This window comes from Panthera tigris, chromosome D2, assembly GCF_018350195.1.
Source record: "Panthera tigris isolate Pti1 chromosome D2, P.tigris_Pti1_mat1.1, whole genome shotgun sequence".
NCBI classification, from domain to species: domain Eukaryota; kingdom Metazoa; phylum Chordata; class Mammalia; order Carnivora; family Felidae; genus Panthera; species Panthera tigris.
The window spans coordinates 30,630,631-30,647,713 of NC_056670.1; the positions used below are offsets into that span (position 1 = coordinate 30,630,631).

Genomic DNA, 17,083 nt, shown 5'->3' on the forward strand with positions numbered 1-17,083 from the left:
GAACAGAAAAGGGGTCAGTGTGCCCAGAGTGCGGAGTGCAGGGAGAAAAGTGGTAGACGTGAGGCTGCAACCAGGTTAGGCAGGGTCTGAGACCCCGGGAAGATAGTGGGTTGACTCTTCGTGAGACAGGAAGCCACGGAAAGCATTTTGGGAAAACGTGTGCGCGTTTTGTGTAGACTTTGTATCCCTGGGAACTTGCCGAACGCGTTTACGAGTCCTAGGAGGGTTTCGTTTTTGTAGATTTCGCGGTTTTCTATGCGGCAATCATGCCGTCTGCAAACAGGGGCGGTTTTATTTCTTCGCTTCCAATCTATACTTTTATTTCTTTTTCCCGTCTTGCTGCAGTAGTTGAAACTTTCAGGATGAGGGCAGACATCCTTGCCTTGTTCTCAAACTTACAGGGAAAACAAACGCTTCATCGGTAAGTCTGATGTCAGCTATAGGACGTTTACAGATGTTCTTTACCACCTTGAGGTACTTCTCTTGTTTGCCTAGTTGGTCAAGTGCTTCCTTTTTGTCAACAGAGAGAATCACAGGATTCTTCTTTGTTAGCTTTTGATAGGATGGGGAACACTGACTGGGTTTTCAAATGTTGAGCCAAACTTGTACCTCTGGAAAAATGAGTAAACCCCACTTGGTCACGGCATACAATTCTTTTGTATGTTGCTGTATTTGATCACTAATTGTTTGCTAAAAATTTTTGTGTCTTAGCTCATGAGACACGTTGGCCTATAGTTTTCTTTTCGTACCGTCTTTATCTAAATTTGGCATCAAGGCACTGCTGGCTTCATAGCATGGGTTGGAGAGCATGCCCCTCTCTTCTATTTTCTGGCAGAGACTATGTAAAACTGATGTTAATTCTTGTTTAAAAGTTTGATAGAATTCTCCAGTGCAATCACCTGGGCCTAGAGAATTTATGTCAAATTTATGAGTGCAATACTGTTCATAATAGACTCGGTAGCTTTTGAGTGGAGACCAAACCGTGGAACAGCTTCCAGGCCCCCGTCACCATGGGAGGACTAAGAAAACAGGTTTCTTGGGATCGAATCCACCACACCTAAAGTCCCAGTCCTGTTGAACTCCCGCGACTTTATCTCACCCTACCCTTGGCACTTGAGGTTTTCTCTGCCATCTCCACTTCAAAGGGAGAACAGAAGTGTGGATGAGAGCCCCAGCCACCTGATTGGCTGGTAGGCTAAGCTTCAAAAAGAAATCATACCTGCAGCCAAGCTGGCTTTGCTTCTCAGCCCTGGGGCCACGATATACTCTTTTTCGTGGCGGTGTCACAACAATGCCCAGGCCCCGCCAGCCTCTCTCTTCGACAGAGAGGGCGGAGGTCCTCTGGTCCCAGGGGGCTGCGTTAATGGGACTCCACATGCTTCTTTCTGCTCTCTTACATCAGGGTTCAGAGCCAAACAACCTGGGCTCCCAGAATGGACAGGGGCCCTGGGAGAAGACCTTATTCCATCCGGCTCCCAAGACTGTCCACAGCCTGAGAACAGCCCATCGTGACATTCCCTTATTTGTTATCCTTAGTAAATTGTGGTTTCCGGTGTCTGTTTAATGGACCTCTCCTTCCCCAAGCTTTTCTTATTACTTCCGTGTATCATCCGTATCTTGGACAGTTGCCAAGTGTGACTCAGAGGCCTAGGACTGACCCCAGCAGACAGAGGAAGCCTGCTGGTTCCATTAAAGGACAGATGAGGCTGGCCTGTAGTAATTACGTAGCCGGGCAGGGAGGGAAGGTGCCAGCTCCAAAAATACCTGCCCACTGAGGATCAGCCAGCACCGTGGCTGTGACCCTGCGTCAGTGAGCAATCATGTAGCTTGCTGCCTATGAGGGCCCCCCTGTAGGGCAGTCAGCTCCTGGAGTGAGGCAGTAGGTGACCTTCAATTGGTCCATGCTCAGCACAGAAAGCTGCTGTCCACAGTGGGCAGAGGGGCGAAGAGACAAGAGCCAAGTTTCCAAAAGCCACATCTACGTGGATGGAAGGAAGGAAGGGATGAGAAAACTCATCTAACCAGGTCTGGAAATAACTAAGACGAAGTGCTAACCATCTGCCTCGTGAAAAGAATAAGGGGACTCTCATTGTACTGACATGGACCACTTTCTAACACACGTTGCTAGGAGATAAACACAAATCGCAAAAACAGTTCACACACCCTACAAAGGAGCTTCACAGAGGAGCTCTGGATGTGGACCCGCAGATCTGACCCTTTGTCCTCGTGGCGTGGCCTCGGGCAAGTTATTTAATTAAACCCTTTCTTGCCTCAGGGTTCCTCATCTGAAACAAAGAGCTGATAACACTACTGACCTCATCCTGTAAGTGCTACCGACATTAAATACACGTGTGTTCACACTGGCGTGTTCACACTGGCACGGAGCCTCTCTAGAACTGGTAAGAGCAGGTGCCTCTGGGTACAGGAAATGGATATCTGGGGATGGGAGGAACAGGCAGACTTCTGTTTCGCTATTTCCCTCTCTGAGCCTTGGAATACCATACAGTGTGCATCCGTTGCCCGTTCAAAACAAATAGCAGGAACCTCAAATGAAGCCTTGGAGTTTTATACCAACTAGAGAAACGTACGAGAAGTGGGTAAGAAGGGCAGAGGAGGGATGGAAACTCTTAAATCTCAGAGCCAGGAGCGAAGGAGGGCTCGGAACAGGGAAATGAAGGGGAATGACAAAGCCCCCTGTCACACGGGGAGCGGGACATGTTTGCTGGGGCGCTGCGGGACTGAGGCATCAGAGCCTATGCTGAGCTGCAGATGTCCCAGGGCCCCAGGTACGTACACGAGTCCTGGGTCTGCTGGCTTCCGGGGGTTGGCGAGGTGCAGGATAGAGACGTTCTCCTGCTTGTGTGGCAGGAATAGCTCTCCAGGGTGCCTCTAAGACCCCTCCAAAGGGAACTTATTTTATTTATTTATTGTCACCTTCCAGGAAAAAGGACACAGTTTGGTTTATAAGGATTTACAAATGAAGTGAACAAATTAACAGCCTATGAGATTTACACACTTTCCACGATGTATTACTATTATGTCCCGTTTAGGATGAGAAAATGAAAGCTCAAAGTGGTTCGATAATTTGCCTAAGGTCACACAGCTTGGAAATGCCAGGGTCTGGTAGTTCCTCACAGCTCTTAGCAAAGTGGCTGCCAAAGAGCGGCCACAAATAGCTGAGCGCATAAAGAATGACAGAAGTGCCATCCATCAGAGGTCTGGCTAACAAACCACAAAAGCCATCCACAGAGGGCTGTAGGCCTTTTGGGCTGAGACTCTGGGGCAACTCCCGTCACAAGGCAGAGACTCGTTCCCACCTCTGGATTCTGGGCTGGCCCTGCGAGCGCTCTGATGAATAGAATACAGCAGAAATGACGTTCAGGAGACGTCCAAGTTCAGGCATCAAGCTCGGCACCAGCCACTTCCTCTTGGGAGCCCAGCCACTGTGAAGAAGTCCAAGCAGGTTAGAGGCCCCGGGGAGCGAGGCCCTGGAGGATGAGGGACCCCAGCAGAACCGCCAGCAGAGACTAGCCGACCCACAGAGCTGGAGGAAATAGCACACTGTTGTTTTAAACCAATAGATGGTAAGGTGGTTTGACGTGCAGTTAATAGAGCCAAGAAACAGCTCTTCTGCCGCCAGCAGTACCCTTGGAGCAGCACACACTTGCCTGGATGTTCTAAGGAGAGCCGGCCACGTCTCACCAGTGTCCCAGGCCCGGGCTTCGCTGGACAGGGAAGCAGGCCTCAGGTTCCACCCCACCGGGACTGTTCAGCCTCCTCTTTCACAGCGGTGGGGGTAGTGGCTCCTGCTCGGGGTCTGAACAAGACCCATGGAGCGTCGTTTTGAGCCCTGCCCGCCTTTAGCCTGCGTGCCACAGGAGGGACCAAAAGCTGGAGGCGCCGAGGGAAACGGGGCAGCCGAGGAAGGCGGGCATGGTGGCTCTTTGGAGAAGGTTTCCCCTTTGGGGCACCAGCCCTGGCTCCACAGTGAGGTCAAGTGGGAGAGCAGAGTAAGCAAGCAAAGTGGGGACACTGAGGCAGAAGCCCCCCTCCCAACTCTTCCGGCTGTGTATCAGTTTCCTACTGCTGCTGTAACAAATTGCCCCCAACTTGGTGGCTTTAAACAACACGAGTGTATCATCTTACGGCGCTGGAGGTCAGAAGGCCAAGATGGTCTCAGAGGACTAAAACCAAGCCGGGGAGGTATGTACCGTCTGCAGGCTCTAGGGGGAGAGTCCGTGCCTTGACCGAAGCCGGAAACGGCTTCTAGAAGCTTGTGGCCACATCACTCCAGTGGCCGTGTCTACCATCACATCTTCTCTAGCCCTCCTGCCTTCTCATGAAGACCCTACAAGGACATCCACCCACCTCCCACTTAATCCATGTCAAGGATCTCAACTTATTCACATCTGCAAAGCCTCTTTTGCTGTGTGAGGTAATATAATCACAGGTGGCAAGAACTAGGACGTGGACATCTGTGGGGGGTCACTCTTCTGCCGACCGACCGTGCGGTGAGAAGTCATTCGTTCGCCCATTCCGTGTGTAGTTTTGAACACCTACGGCCGTGTACAAAGACTGTGTTGGATAATGCTGGGGGCGCAGCGGCTCCCAGGGCTGTGCATGCACTAACTCATTCAATCTTCACGGGATCCCTACAAGGTGAAGGCTTTACCAGTATGAGTCTACAATACCACGGGGGAAACTGAGGCAAAGAATAGTTAGACAACCTGCCTGTGGTGACAGAGCTAATAAGTGGCAAAGAGCATCCATCAGGGCCCCAACCAGAAACAGATGAAACACTCAACTCAGGATAATCATGGAGGCTTTATTTGCAATGAACTGTTTACAAAGGTATAGGAAGCAGTAGGGAAACCTCGAGGGGTTGTGCAGGAACCCCGGGTTAGAAGCAGGGAGCTGTCACCAGCCAGAGGAAACCTGGGAGGACAGTCACATAAACACTGGCTCGAGAGAAGTGACCTCGGGACAAGGGGCACAGCCAGCCCGAGATGGACCTCACGGTGCCAGGGGAATAAATTCACTGAGCTTCTTCTCTCTCTTCCCCTGACCTCCTGGGGTCTCCCCACTGGCCCCACCTGACCACAGCCAGAGGGTAAGAGAGGGTAGGATCAGCATGGAGAGTGGACCCAGAGGGAAACAGAAAACATCACGCCCCAGAACTGGGCGTCTATGCTTTGAACATCCAACAGCCCAGCCTCTCATCTTGTGGGTCCTGGTTCAGCCTGACCACAAGGCTCCTCACCTGGTGGGCCCCAGGCTCAGGGTGACATCAGGGCTTGATGACCTCATAGTATAGACCAACAGCCTGGAAACACTGGCCTTGGTAATCCTATCTCTGGGATTCTAGCCTAACGAATGCTAAAGCCCATAATACTTGGGATTCTTTTCATTCTCTGCTAGGGAGGGCTGACCCACTGCCCACAGCGTGCACACAGTCTTGGCCTTGGCCCCACGGAGCTCGGCCAGGAAACCCCAGGGGACAGACATCCTTGAAGACTGATGGCGAAAACTGATGTAAAAGGCCACAAACTGATCACCACCTTGGTATCAGGTAGGAACTCTTGATCGTCAGCAATGGGGAGCTGCCCCCTGTGAATGACTCAGGTGAGAAGGACCCTCCCAGGCCCCGCTATCCCAGTGGTGGGCTATGCAGGGGGAACCAGATGTGTGCCCAACAGAGGAGATCTGCCTGATCCCAGACTAAAACCAAAGCGCCTAACTGACCACTGCAAGGCTTCAGTGTCTGCCCTGCTCTCCCCAAATAGTTCTGGATGCCTTCTTCTCTCCTCCTTCATCCACTCAGTGCCATTAGCAAAAAGAAAAGTAAGCCAGTGGGCCGAGGCAAAGCGGGAAACAGAGGGAAACACCCCCCCCCCCCCGCCCAGCCCCCGTCTCCCCCTGCTTTGGGGTCACTTGCCCCGGCTCCTCCTTGACGGACTCTCTGAGGACCACTCACTTGCTCAGACCAGTTGCCGATGACACGCCATATCCTCTGCTCTGTAATGTTCCATCTGGTATTGTTTTTATTTTAGTCCATTTCCCAAACATACCTCCCATCTTCCTAAAGGAGGCCTTGGGAACTCTCCCTTTTCCTTCTGTCCAATGGCCCCTCCAAGCCATTTCCTCTGGAGGCTTCCGACTCCCCAGTATTTTGGGCTGAGTGATGTCTCCCCCCGCCTCCCAAATTCCTATGCGGAAGTCCCAGTTCCCAGTACCTCCTAGTGTGGCTGTGTTTGCAGGTGAGGTCTTTAAAGAGGTGCCCAAGTTCAAATGAGGCCGTTAGGGTGCCCCTAATCCAATCTGCTTGGTGTCCTTACAAGAGGAAGTCAGGATACACAGAGAGACCCCAGGAATACGTGTCCACAGGCAGGCCACGTGGGGACACAGTGAGAAATCAGCCACTGGCAAGCTGAGGAGACAGGCCTCAGAAGAAGCCAAACCTTCCAACACCTTGGTGTCTGACATGCAGCTCCCAGAACTGTGAGAAGTAAATGTAAGCCACCCCCCCGACCCATGCCGCAGTGCTCTGTTGTGGCGATGCTAGCAGACCGACACACCCACCCACCCACCCACCCAAAGCAGAATAGACTTGTGCCCCCTGGCACGCCAGGCTTCAAGGAAATGTCTGCTGTGTCACCCCCCACACATTGAGGTGGCTGTCCACTCACACGCCCACCTGCCCCGAGAGCCTGGGAGCTCCCCAAGAACCACGTCTAGGTCTCTGTTGTCTCACCCCATCCTAAATGGCGGGTGTCAGGAGGGGGTAACTGAGATGACACGTGTAAAGCCCTCCGTGTGGAGCCGCGAGGGCTCAGCGCCCAGTGCGTCTGGACCCCCGGGCCACCGCTCACCTGCTCATGCCCCCAGCCGGGCCACGACAGGTGCTCCTGAGGAACTGCTGAGCCGAGTTGAAAGACGGGCTGTGAGCAACTGATTATACACGCAGACAACGGCCAGACCGAACATAAAAACAGAACCGTGGCCCACAGCCTGCAGCACCCTGCCCAGAGAGCCAACCCACTAGCCACGGTAACCAGCCGAGGAGGCCAGTCTGCTCCAGGTCCGACTTGCAGGGAGTCAGACTGCCATCTCTTCTGACGGTCCAGGAAGCCCTGTAACACTCCCGTTAACAACTGGCCCCAAACAGCCGGGACTTGTCTACTGACAATGTCTCTGATTTTTATTCCAATTTCCAACTTAGGGCTAACTCCGGAAAGCCAAAATGCACCCTAACCAGTCACGTAGGATGCCCCCTGCAAGCTGGTCTGCCTCCAGCTTGGCCTTTTATCCTCTACAAAGCTTTCCCGCCCCTCCTCTGCCTTTGAGTCTCTCCTCAATGCCGCCCGCCAGCTGCTCACTCCCCTGCGGGAGCCAGCTCGGAGTAAACAGCCTGTGCTTCTCATCCGGGGGCTCTTTGTGGATTTCCACAGGTGTCTCTCGCACACCCGGGGCCTGGAAGACCCCGGGCACAGTCCGGGAGCAGAATGACTTGAATGAGAGGAGGAAGTGGGGAGACAGGCACGCAGGAGAAGAGGGGACAGAAGAGCCAGAGTCCAACAATGAAACCCGCCACTCCACAGGGCGCACCTGCCCTTTGCGTAGATTCCATCTGTGCCACTGGCTTTTTCCTTCTATAAAATGGGTGAAGGGTGTCAAGGGGACGCAAACCCGAGGAGGCCACGAGCCCAGCAGAAGACACTCCCCGGGGCTCCCACAGGAGACAGTGTGGCAGGGAGGGAGGAAGCGGATGCCTTTCTCCCTGGCACCAAGAGAGCCCGCCTTCTCTGTCAAGAGCCACGAACAGGGAAGGGGAAGCCGGCAGGCCTGGGAGAAGTTCAGCAGAGCCTATTCAAGTTTCCTCTTCACACATAAAAGGAGGGGGCTTTTCTATTTAAAAGAGAACCTATAATAAAGGCTGGGGCTGGGAGCATCTCTTCAGGAGCCAGGAGCCAGCAGCCAGGTGCCACTCTCGGCTCCAGCCCCTCCCTGCCCCTGGTCACCAGCGCCACCACCTTTGTGAAACCCAATTACTGGGCACATCGCAGCTTTTCCTTTGTAATCCAGGGTGGTATGGGGGAGTCAGCAGCTGCCAGCCGCACAGAGGGGGTTCAAACTGCATCCTTCCATAGACTTCTGACCAGAAGGGTATTTTATGATAAATAAATTTCCACAGCTAAGCCACAAACACAATGGGTTCTAGCGCATTTCTCTGGCATGTGTCGCTGTGCCCCCTGGAGAGGGCTTATTTATTCATCTCACAAGGCAATGCCCAGTGTCAAGTCCTTTGAAAGCCCTTGCTTCCCGGCCCACCCACTGCCCATACCACTCGCCGGAAGAATTAAGTTTTCTTCCCATTGTTCCCAGCATGTTGTCCACATCATAGGACTTGGTGTGGTTGACAAGTCTGTTCTGTGACCCTGGGCTCCTTCCGGGAGGGAGCTGGTCTGCCAGTCTTTGTCTCCCAGCCTCCAGACACAGGTCTGGAATATGGCGGTGCTCCGGGGAAGGTTCAAGGAAGGAAAGCATAAATGAACTCTCCTCTTACCCAAAGGAAGCACCCTTCCTGATTGTCCTTCCTGGAGGTCCCAGCCAACCCCCACCACCCATTTTCGATCTTTCCACCCTCCTCCGCAAAGCAAACATCTCCAGGGGACCCTTGGGCTAATGCGGGAGGCCTGGAGAGGCAGCCCTGGCCTGCAAGGTGGACGACGTGGGGGTGCTGCTCCGAGATCCCCGATAAGCCTCAGTCTCCCTGGCCTTCCTTTTCCATCCATGACATGAGATGGCAGAGACAGATCTCATATATTATGGGAGATTCTTCCAACTGATGGCCCATGGGCTAAATCTACTGTGCAAGGGTGTTTTATTGGCTTCCATGTTATAGAACACCTGGTAAAAATTCACACAAAACCCATATTTCTAGCTTCTACTGACAAAACCCCAACATCCTCATGGCATACCTGGCAGAGAGGAGAGGGGTACGTCTCCCACGGGCCCCACCACTCAAACCGCGACATTTAGTACTCGCACGCTAGTCTCTCAGGCATTGGCATGTATAACCCCTGACCCATGGCCTCAACCTTGGCTGCTGCCACTTCAGAATGACTGCTGTAGGTTTTAAAAGATGCGTACAAGGCCCAGGCCCATACTCAGACATTCTGATTCAACTGGGCTGGGGGTAGAGCCAAGGCAACTGTGTTTGTAGAAAAGTTCCTCAGATGAGTCTAATTTCTGCCAGGGCTGACCACTGCGGCCGATGGGGCCTGCTGGCCGTGAGGGCCCGTCTCATGTGCACAGAGAAGTGGCCCCCAGAAAATGAAGGACGGGACAGCCTGGTGAAAAGCACCCACAGTGCCTCCGGGGAACCGAGTCCTGCCCCGGGACGCCCCCCTCCCACCCAGCCAGTGGCCTATCCATGTCCTGCCTATAGCTGGCTGCTGAGCATTCTACAAGCTGCCTTCTGTCCCTGGGACCTGTTTGCCAGTTCACGCCTCCCTCTTGCCTCTGCCCGATGCCCCCACCTCTTCTAGGAGGCCTGAAATCAGCCGTGGGAGGTATGCTTTTGCTCATGTCCCTCCCGCTCCACCAGCATCTGACATATGGATTTCTCTAACCGGGCCCTTGGACCTTTTTCATGCCCCTGTCAGATAGAATTCCAGAAGGTGGGAATCACCTCTCCTATGCCTCCTGTGCCCTCCCTGGTTCTCCCACCCCACGGCTCACTGAGCAGCAGCGGACTCTCACAGAAGGATGGGGGAGGGGGGGTGCGGCACTGCAGTGGCCACTGCATCCTGCGGGCCCACCCGGAGGAGCCGTTTCAAGAGACTCTACAATGCCCACCTGCTGGCCCCCTGCCCGTCATCCTGCCAGGCACCCTTGTCCACGGCCCTGTGTGGGCCCAGCAGAGGAAACACCAACATCCCCGGCATCTGTCACTCCTGAACCTGGAAAGCAGTGCTAGGCTGGGGAGGAGGACGGGGGCTCGTTCAGGTCTACTGAGAAATAACTACTTGTGGGTCTCAGGACCCCAAACACCCCGCTGGGCCCACACCCTTGACCATCGGTCAGTCTGATTCACAGCCAGCGAGAGGGAGGAGTGACACTTAGAGACTTCCAGGCTGCAGGCAGGACACAGGTCCATCCTCGAAGCCTCCCCTGGGGAATGATTTCCTGTCTGGCGGACCGGGGCCTACCTCGGAGCTGACAGAACGTGGTCATAAACTTGCTGGTGAGGGACTTGAGCTCGTTGTTGGCCAGCGTGATGAGCTGGATCTGGTCGGTGACATTCCGCAGGACCTTGTAGATGCCAATGGGGAAAGCAACCAGCTTGCACTCGGCCAGATCTGCAGCCAAAGAACAAAGACAGAGGACAGTTGGCCACAGCTGCTCAGGGACTTGCCCTGAACCACAAGGCCCCGACCCTGCCTCTCCTCCCCAAGTCCTTTCCTCTCACTCGTCTCCCCTGTGCCAGCCCCGAAGCCCTGCCCTCCCTCTTCCGAGAGCCTTCATCACCACGGGTCGCACTTGTCCCTCTCCGGCACCCCGAACCTCTGGGTCTATTCAACACCTTGTCTAGTGGCATGGCCTATGAGCAGAAGGAGCAGCTCACGACCAGCACTTGTGGCAGCGTCCTTGAGCTCCTGCAGAATCCTCCTTCTGGAATCACCAAAGACTCCACAGTGAAGCTGCAGTCTTCACACTACTTTCCGACAATCTTCTTTGAAAACAGGCAACTCACACAGACTTTGTGGTCTGACCTTCTCCCCAGCCCTGTCACTCTGAAGGCAAGCATGCGCAAGAGGCAGCCGGGAAGTCGCTGTGGAGAACAGTCTGGCAGTTTCCCAAATGGTAAAACCTGTAGTCACCACACGGCCCAGCCAGCCATTCCGCTCCTAGGTCTACACCGGAGAGAAATGAAAACATATGTCCACACAAAACATGTCGCACGGGAACACTCGCGGCAGCATTATTCACAAAGTGCACCCAAAGTGCACCCAACCCAAATGTCCATCAACAGATGAATGGATAAGCAAAATGTGGCATTATCCAGAAACAAGAATATTGTTTGGCAATAAAAAGTCGCGAAGTACCAATATATGCTACGGCGTGGGTAAACCTTGAAAACGTTACTCTAAGTGAAAGAAGCAGTCACAAACGATCACACGCTTGATGAGGCCATTTACATGAACGATCTGGAACAGGCTAGTGTATAGACACGGAAAGGAGGGCAGCGGTTGCCCAGGGCTGGGGGTCCTGGGGTGGGGGGGGGGCAACCTAGGGCTGGGGGTTCTAAAACTGGACTGTAATGACAGCTGCACAACTCTGTGGATATACAAAAGCCGCTGAATTGTACCCTTTAAATGGGTGAATTGTATGGTGTGTGAGTTCTTTCCCAATAAAGCAATTTTTTAGGTACCTACATTTTAAAAAGGGAGGCACTGAAAGCATGGAAGCTCAGAAATTAGGCTCTCCAGCTCACCTAAGTCACTTAAATTCCCTGAGCCCCAGTTTCCTCATCTGTGGAACAGGGGTCTTGTCATCTACCTGGCAGAGCTGTCAGGAAAATTAAGTATAAAAAGTACTAAGTGTGGTGACACAGTAGCAGGCAGGTGCACAGTGAGGATGCTGCTTCTCTGCACCTCCTCCAGTCTACCCTCCCCTTCCTCTAGCCAAATCCTCTCTAGGCTTCAAGGCCAGCCCCCATCCCACCTCTTTGGAAATCTGCCCGGATCACCCCCGTGACTGGGGATCGCCCTCCCACCTCTGAACCCCAGGAGCACCACCCAACTCACACAGCACTGTCCCATGTCTCTGCAAACTCTTGTCTTGTCCCCAAAGAGGCCAGACACCCACAGGGCCCTGAGGCTCTAAAGATTGCTCCAAAATAAATATGCAAAATTCAATTAATATTCTTACATGCCAGCAATAAAATATAGTTTTTAAAGAGCCCATTCTGAACAGCAACAATAATGTGAAGTCTATCAAAATAATCATAATTGAAGCCCTTCTCCCTCATCTGCCTCACAGTCTCTCTACTCTCGCTCTAAGAGCAGCTCAAATGTCACCTCCTCTAAGAAGCCTTCTCTGACTGCTCTAAACAGTTAGTTGCTCCAGCCTCTGAGTCTCAAAGAGCACGAATGGGACCTCTTCATCCTGACTGTGTTAACCTCTCTCTTTGTGTCTGCTTTCCCACTGGACCAGGAAGGCCTCCAGAGCACAGGGCCAGCAGTGCCCAGCAGGCTCGGAGGGCAAGGCAGGGGTACTGGTGACCTCACTGAGCTGGTCTGAGAAAAGAAAGGGGACAGGTGGGGTAAGGGCAGAAGTCCAGATGGCTGAGGATCTGCAGGAGTCCTCTGCAGGGCATCCTGGTAAGAAGTGCCTTTACTGCTTCCCCTGGTCCAGGGCTGTGCCAGGTGCCTCTAGCCCTGCCGCCATCCAGTGTCAGGTGCCGGCCCTTACGTCAGCTGGTAGGGCTGGCAGAAGAGAGTGAGAGGTCCTGGCAGGGAGGAATGAATCCCCACAAGTCAGGCTTTCCGTCCAGGGAGACCAAGGTCTGGAAATGGACTGGCTCTGTAGGCTCAAAGTTTAGGGCAAGCTGGGGATTCCAGAAAGGGCAAACACTTCCAAACAATGAGTACCCTAGTGCTTCGTGCCAGATGCGCAAAGGGCTAGAAAGGAGTCTTTGTTGTGCCTGTAAATCCAACAGCCCCTTTGGGTAAAAGCGACAGATCTCATTCAAGCTAGAGGCAACATCAAGGAAAACGGCAGAGGCTTTCCCTTTAAAACGAAGAGCAAAGTAAGGACGCCTTCCCACACCAGTATCCCTGAATATGGTCTTGGAAGTTCTGGCCAAAGAAACAGAAAACATAAACACTGGAAACAGAACGATTATCATGTGCACATGAAATGGCCGCATAACCTCCAAAAACCAAAGTAGGCATCTGACAAACTATGCAAATGAAAAAAAGTCTCAGCGAAATGGCTCATCAAAATAAAAGCACAAGATTCAGTAATATTCCCATATGCCAGCAATAAAATATAATTTTTAAGGATCCTATTTCAAATAGCAATAATAATATAGAATATATAGAGATAATCAGAATGGAAAATGTATCTGACCAATATTAATAAAAGTAGAAAAGTTCACAAAGGTATCTTTAAAAATAGATTTGTATGTGAAGATACAGAACATGCTCGTTAATGACCAACAACTGAAATGAAATTTTTTCCCAGAAATCAGGTTATAGATTGTTTCATGTAATTCCTGCTCAAAAGTCATAAAGTTTTTTTAACTTTAAAATCCAAAACCACTTTTTGGGGTGCCTGGGTGGCTCAGTTGGTTAAGCATCTGACATCAGCTCAGGTCATGATCTCATGGCTTGTGAGTTCGAGACCCGCATTGGGCTCTGTGTTGAGAGCTCGGAGCCTAGAGCCTGCTTCGGATTCTGTGTCTCCCTCTCTCTCTCTGCCCCTCCCTCCCTCATGTTCTTTCTCTCTCTCTCTCAAGAATAAATAAACATCAAAAAAAATTTTTTTTAATCCAAAACCATTTTTTGAAATGGTTTAAATTTCATCTAGGGGAATAAGCAAGCAAGTTCTCCCTAACAAAGAAGAAGATAGAGCGTAACCAGTATTATAAGGCTACAATAATTAAACAGGGGACAACAACCTCCCTACACCATACACAAAAATAAACTCAAAATGGACAAAAGACCTAAACATAAGACAGGAAGCCATCAAAATCCTAGAGGAGAAAACAGGCAACAACTTCTGTGACCTCGACTGCAGAAACTTCTCATGCTTGTCTCCAGAGGCAAGGGAAACAAAAGCAAAAATTAACGATTGGGACCTCATCAAGATCAAAAGCAAAGGAAACAATCAACAAAACTAAAAGGCAACCAAAATGGGAGATGATACTTGCAAATAACATATCAGATAAAGGGTTAATATCCAAAATCTATAAAGAACTTCTCAAACTCAATACCCAAAAAACAACTCAGTGAAGAAATGGGCAGAAGACACGAATAGACACTTTTCCAAAGAAGATATCCAGATGGCTAGCAGACGCATGAAAAGATGCTCAACATCACTCCTCATCAGGGAAACACAAACCAAAACCACAATGAGATACCACCTCACACCTGTCAGAATGGCTAACATGAACAACTCAGGCGACAACAGGTGTTGGCGAGGATGCGGAGAAAGAGGATCTCTTCTGCACTGCTGGTGGGAATGCAAACTGGTGCAGCCACTCTGGGAAACCGTATGGAGGTTCCTCAAAAGGTTAAAAGTAGACTACCCTATGACCCAGCAATCGCACTGCTAGGTATTTAACCAAAGGATACAAAAATGCTGATTCGAAGAGACGCATATACCCCGATGTTTATAGGAGTGCTATCGACAATAGCCAAATATGAAAAGAGCCCAAATATCCATCAAATGATGAATAAAGGTGGTATGTATGTATGTATGTGTGTGTGTGTATATACACATATACATATACATATATACATGTGTATACATATATATTTGTGTGTATACACACACACACACAATGGAATATTTGATGAAAAAGAATGAAATCTTGGGGTATCTGGGTGGCTCAGTTTGTTGAGAGTCCAACTTCGGCTCAGGTCATGATCTCACAGTTCATGAGTTTGAGTCCCACAACGGGCCCAGTGCTGTCAGCACAGAGCCGGTTTTGGATCCTCTGTCCCCCTCTCCCTCTGCTTTTCTCTCTCTCTCTCTCTCTCTCTCTCTCTCTCTCTCTCTCTCTGTCTCTCTCTCTCTCTCTCTCAAAAAATAAACATTAAAAAAGAAAAAGAATGAGGGGTGCCTGGGTGGCTCAGTCAGTTAAGCATTCAACTTCAGCTCAGGTCATGACCTTGTGGTTCGTGGGTTTGGACCCCACATCAGGCTCTGTGTTGACAGCTCAGAGCCTGAAGCCTGTTTCGGATTCTGTGTCTCCCTCTCTCTCTGTCCCTCCCCAGATTGTGCTCTCTTTCTCTCAAAAATAAATAAACATTAAAAAAAATTTTTTAAATGAAATCTTGCCATTTGCAACAATGTGGATGGAACTAGAATGTATTATGCTAAGTGAAATAAGTTAGTCAGAGAAAGACAAAATACCATATGATTTCACTCATATGTGGAATTTAAGAAACACAACAGATGAACAGAGGGGAAAGGAAGGAAAAATAAGATAAAAACAGAGAGGGAGGCAAACCATAAGAGACTCTTAAATACAGAGGACAAACTGAGGGTTGCTGGAGGGGAGGTAGCTGGGGGCATGGGCTAAATTTAGGGTGATGGGCACTGATGAGGACACTTGTTGGGATGAGCACTGGGTGTTCTATGTAAGTGATGAATCACTAAATTCTACCCCTGAAACCACTATTACACTATATGTTAACTAACTTGAATTTAGATAAAATTATAAAGCACAAAGAAAAATAGATTATAGAAAGAAAATAGTCCAGAAAATGTAGTCCATAAGTAATATGTCATGATTTAATAAGTGCTAAAGAAGGCCTCACAAATAAATTGGGGAATGGGAGGATTAATAACATATCAGAATAACCAATTAATAGTTCTGGGAAGGGGCACCTGGGTGGCTCAGTCGGTTAAGCGTCCGGCTTCAGTTCAGGTCATGATCTCACGGTTCATGAGTTCGAGCCCTGCGTCCAGCTCTGTGCTGAAAGCTCAGAGCTTGGAGCCTGCTTCGGATTCTGTGTCTCCCTCTCTCGCTCTGCCTCCTCCCCCACTCAGACTCTGTCTCTCTCTCAAAAATAATTTATTTAAAAATTTAAAAAGTAAAAAAAAAAAAACTTACAAAAAAAATAGTTCTGGGAAAACAAAATAGAGACTCTCGATTAACCTAAGAATCAAAGTAAACTCTACAGAGAATTACACTTGAAATATTTTTTGAAATCAAACAACAAAAAAATCAGAAGTAAACAAAACTTAATATTTATACAACCTCTGAAGTGGAGATGATTTTCTAAACCTAGGAGCCATAAAAGAGTCACAAAGATCAACAAATCTAACTGTATAAAACATACAGAACACCCGGATACTTAAAAAAATAAGACAGACTGTGAAAAGGATCTATAAGTAGAATAAAGATTTATCTTTAGGGGCGCCTGGGTGGCTCAGTCGAAAGAGAACATGACTCTTGATCTTAAGGTCATGAGTTCAGCCCCACCACGCTGGGTGTAGAGATTATGTAAATAAATAAAAAAAACTTTAGAGGCGCCTGGGTGGCTCAGCCGGCTCAGCCGGTTGAGTGGTTAAGCATCTGACTTCAACCATGCATAATCTCATGGTTCCTGGGTTCGAGCCCCTCATCGGGCTTTGTGCTGACAGCTCAGAGTCTGGAGCCTGCTTTGGATTCTGTGTCTCTCTCTCTGTCTCTGTCCTTCCCCGCTCACGCTCTTTCTCTCTCTCAAAAAAAATTATCTTTATTTAAATAAATTTGTCTTTATTAAAAAGATAATGATCTATCTATAAATTATTTATCTTTAAAAAAAAAGTTATATTATGTAAAATTCTCAATGTAATTTAATTTAAAAAATTAAGACCACCAGAGAGAGAGATAAGAAAAGAATATAAGATGTTAACAAGGGGTGAGGGGGGCGAGGGGAATATAATTAGTAAACAGATAAACCTATGGCTTTTGAAATGTATTGCCAAACTGCTTTCCAGAGTATTTATGCCAATTAATACACATTCTGCCCAATAAGTAAATGGATCATTAAAAAAAAATCTTTGCTAATATGAACAGGGGACATGACATCCCTTGCTTTAATCAACTCTTTCAATAATTAGACTGATTATCATTCATAGTTAATTAACCATTTCTATTTCCCTTGTGGCAAGGCTTGCTCACGTCTCTTGCTATTTTTCTATTTGGAGTTCTTGCATTCCAACCCCTACCTCCCAAATGTTGCTAGAGCTTCTTTTTTTAAAAAGAAATTTTTTTTTTTTACATTTATTTATTTTTGATAGAGACAGAGCACAAGTGGGGGAGGGGCAGAGAGAAGGAGGCACAGAATCGGAAGCAGAT

General features: G+C 49.7%; 1 protein-coding gene across 4 annotated transcripts in view; it reads right to left on the reverse strand.

Annotated features, from left to right (window-relative positions):
• Window positions 1–17,083, reverse strand: part of LRRC20 (leucine rich repeat containing 20) — a 92,125-nt gene that overhangs the window by 40,496 nt on the left and 34,546 nt on the right. For all 4 annotated transcript variants that reach the window (XR_006209059.1, XM_042960327.1, XM_042960328.1 and 1 more), the window contains exon 3: window positions 10,212–10,361. Coding sequence is in view for 3 of the 4 variants with exons in the window: in XM_042960327.1 (XP_042816261.1) it covers window positions 10,212–10,361 (150 nt within the window). In the remaining variant the exon portion in view is untranslated. The remainder of the gene's footprint in view (window positions 1–10,211; window positions 10,362–17,083) is intronic.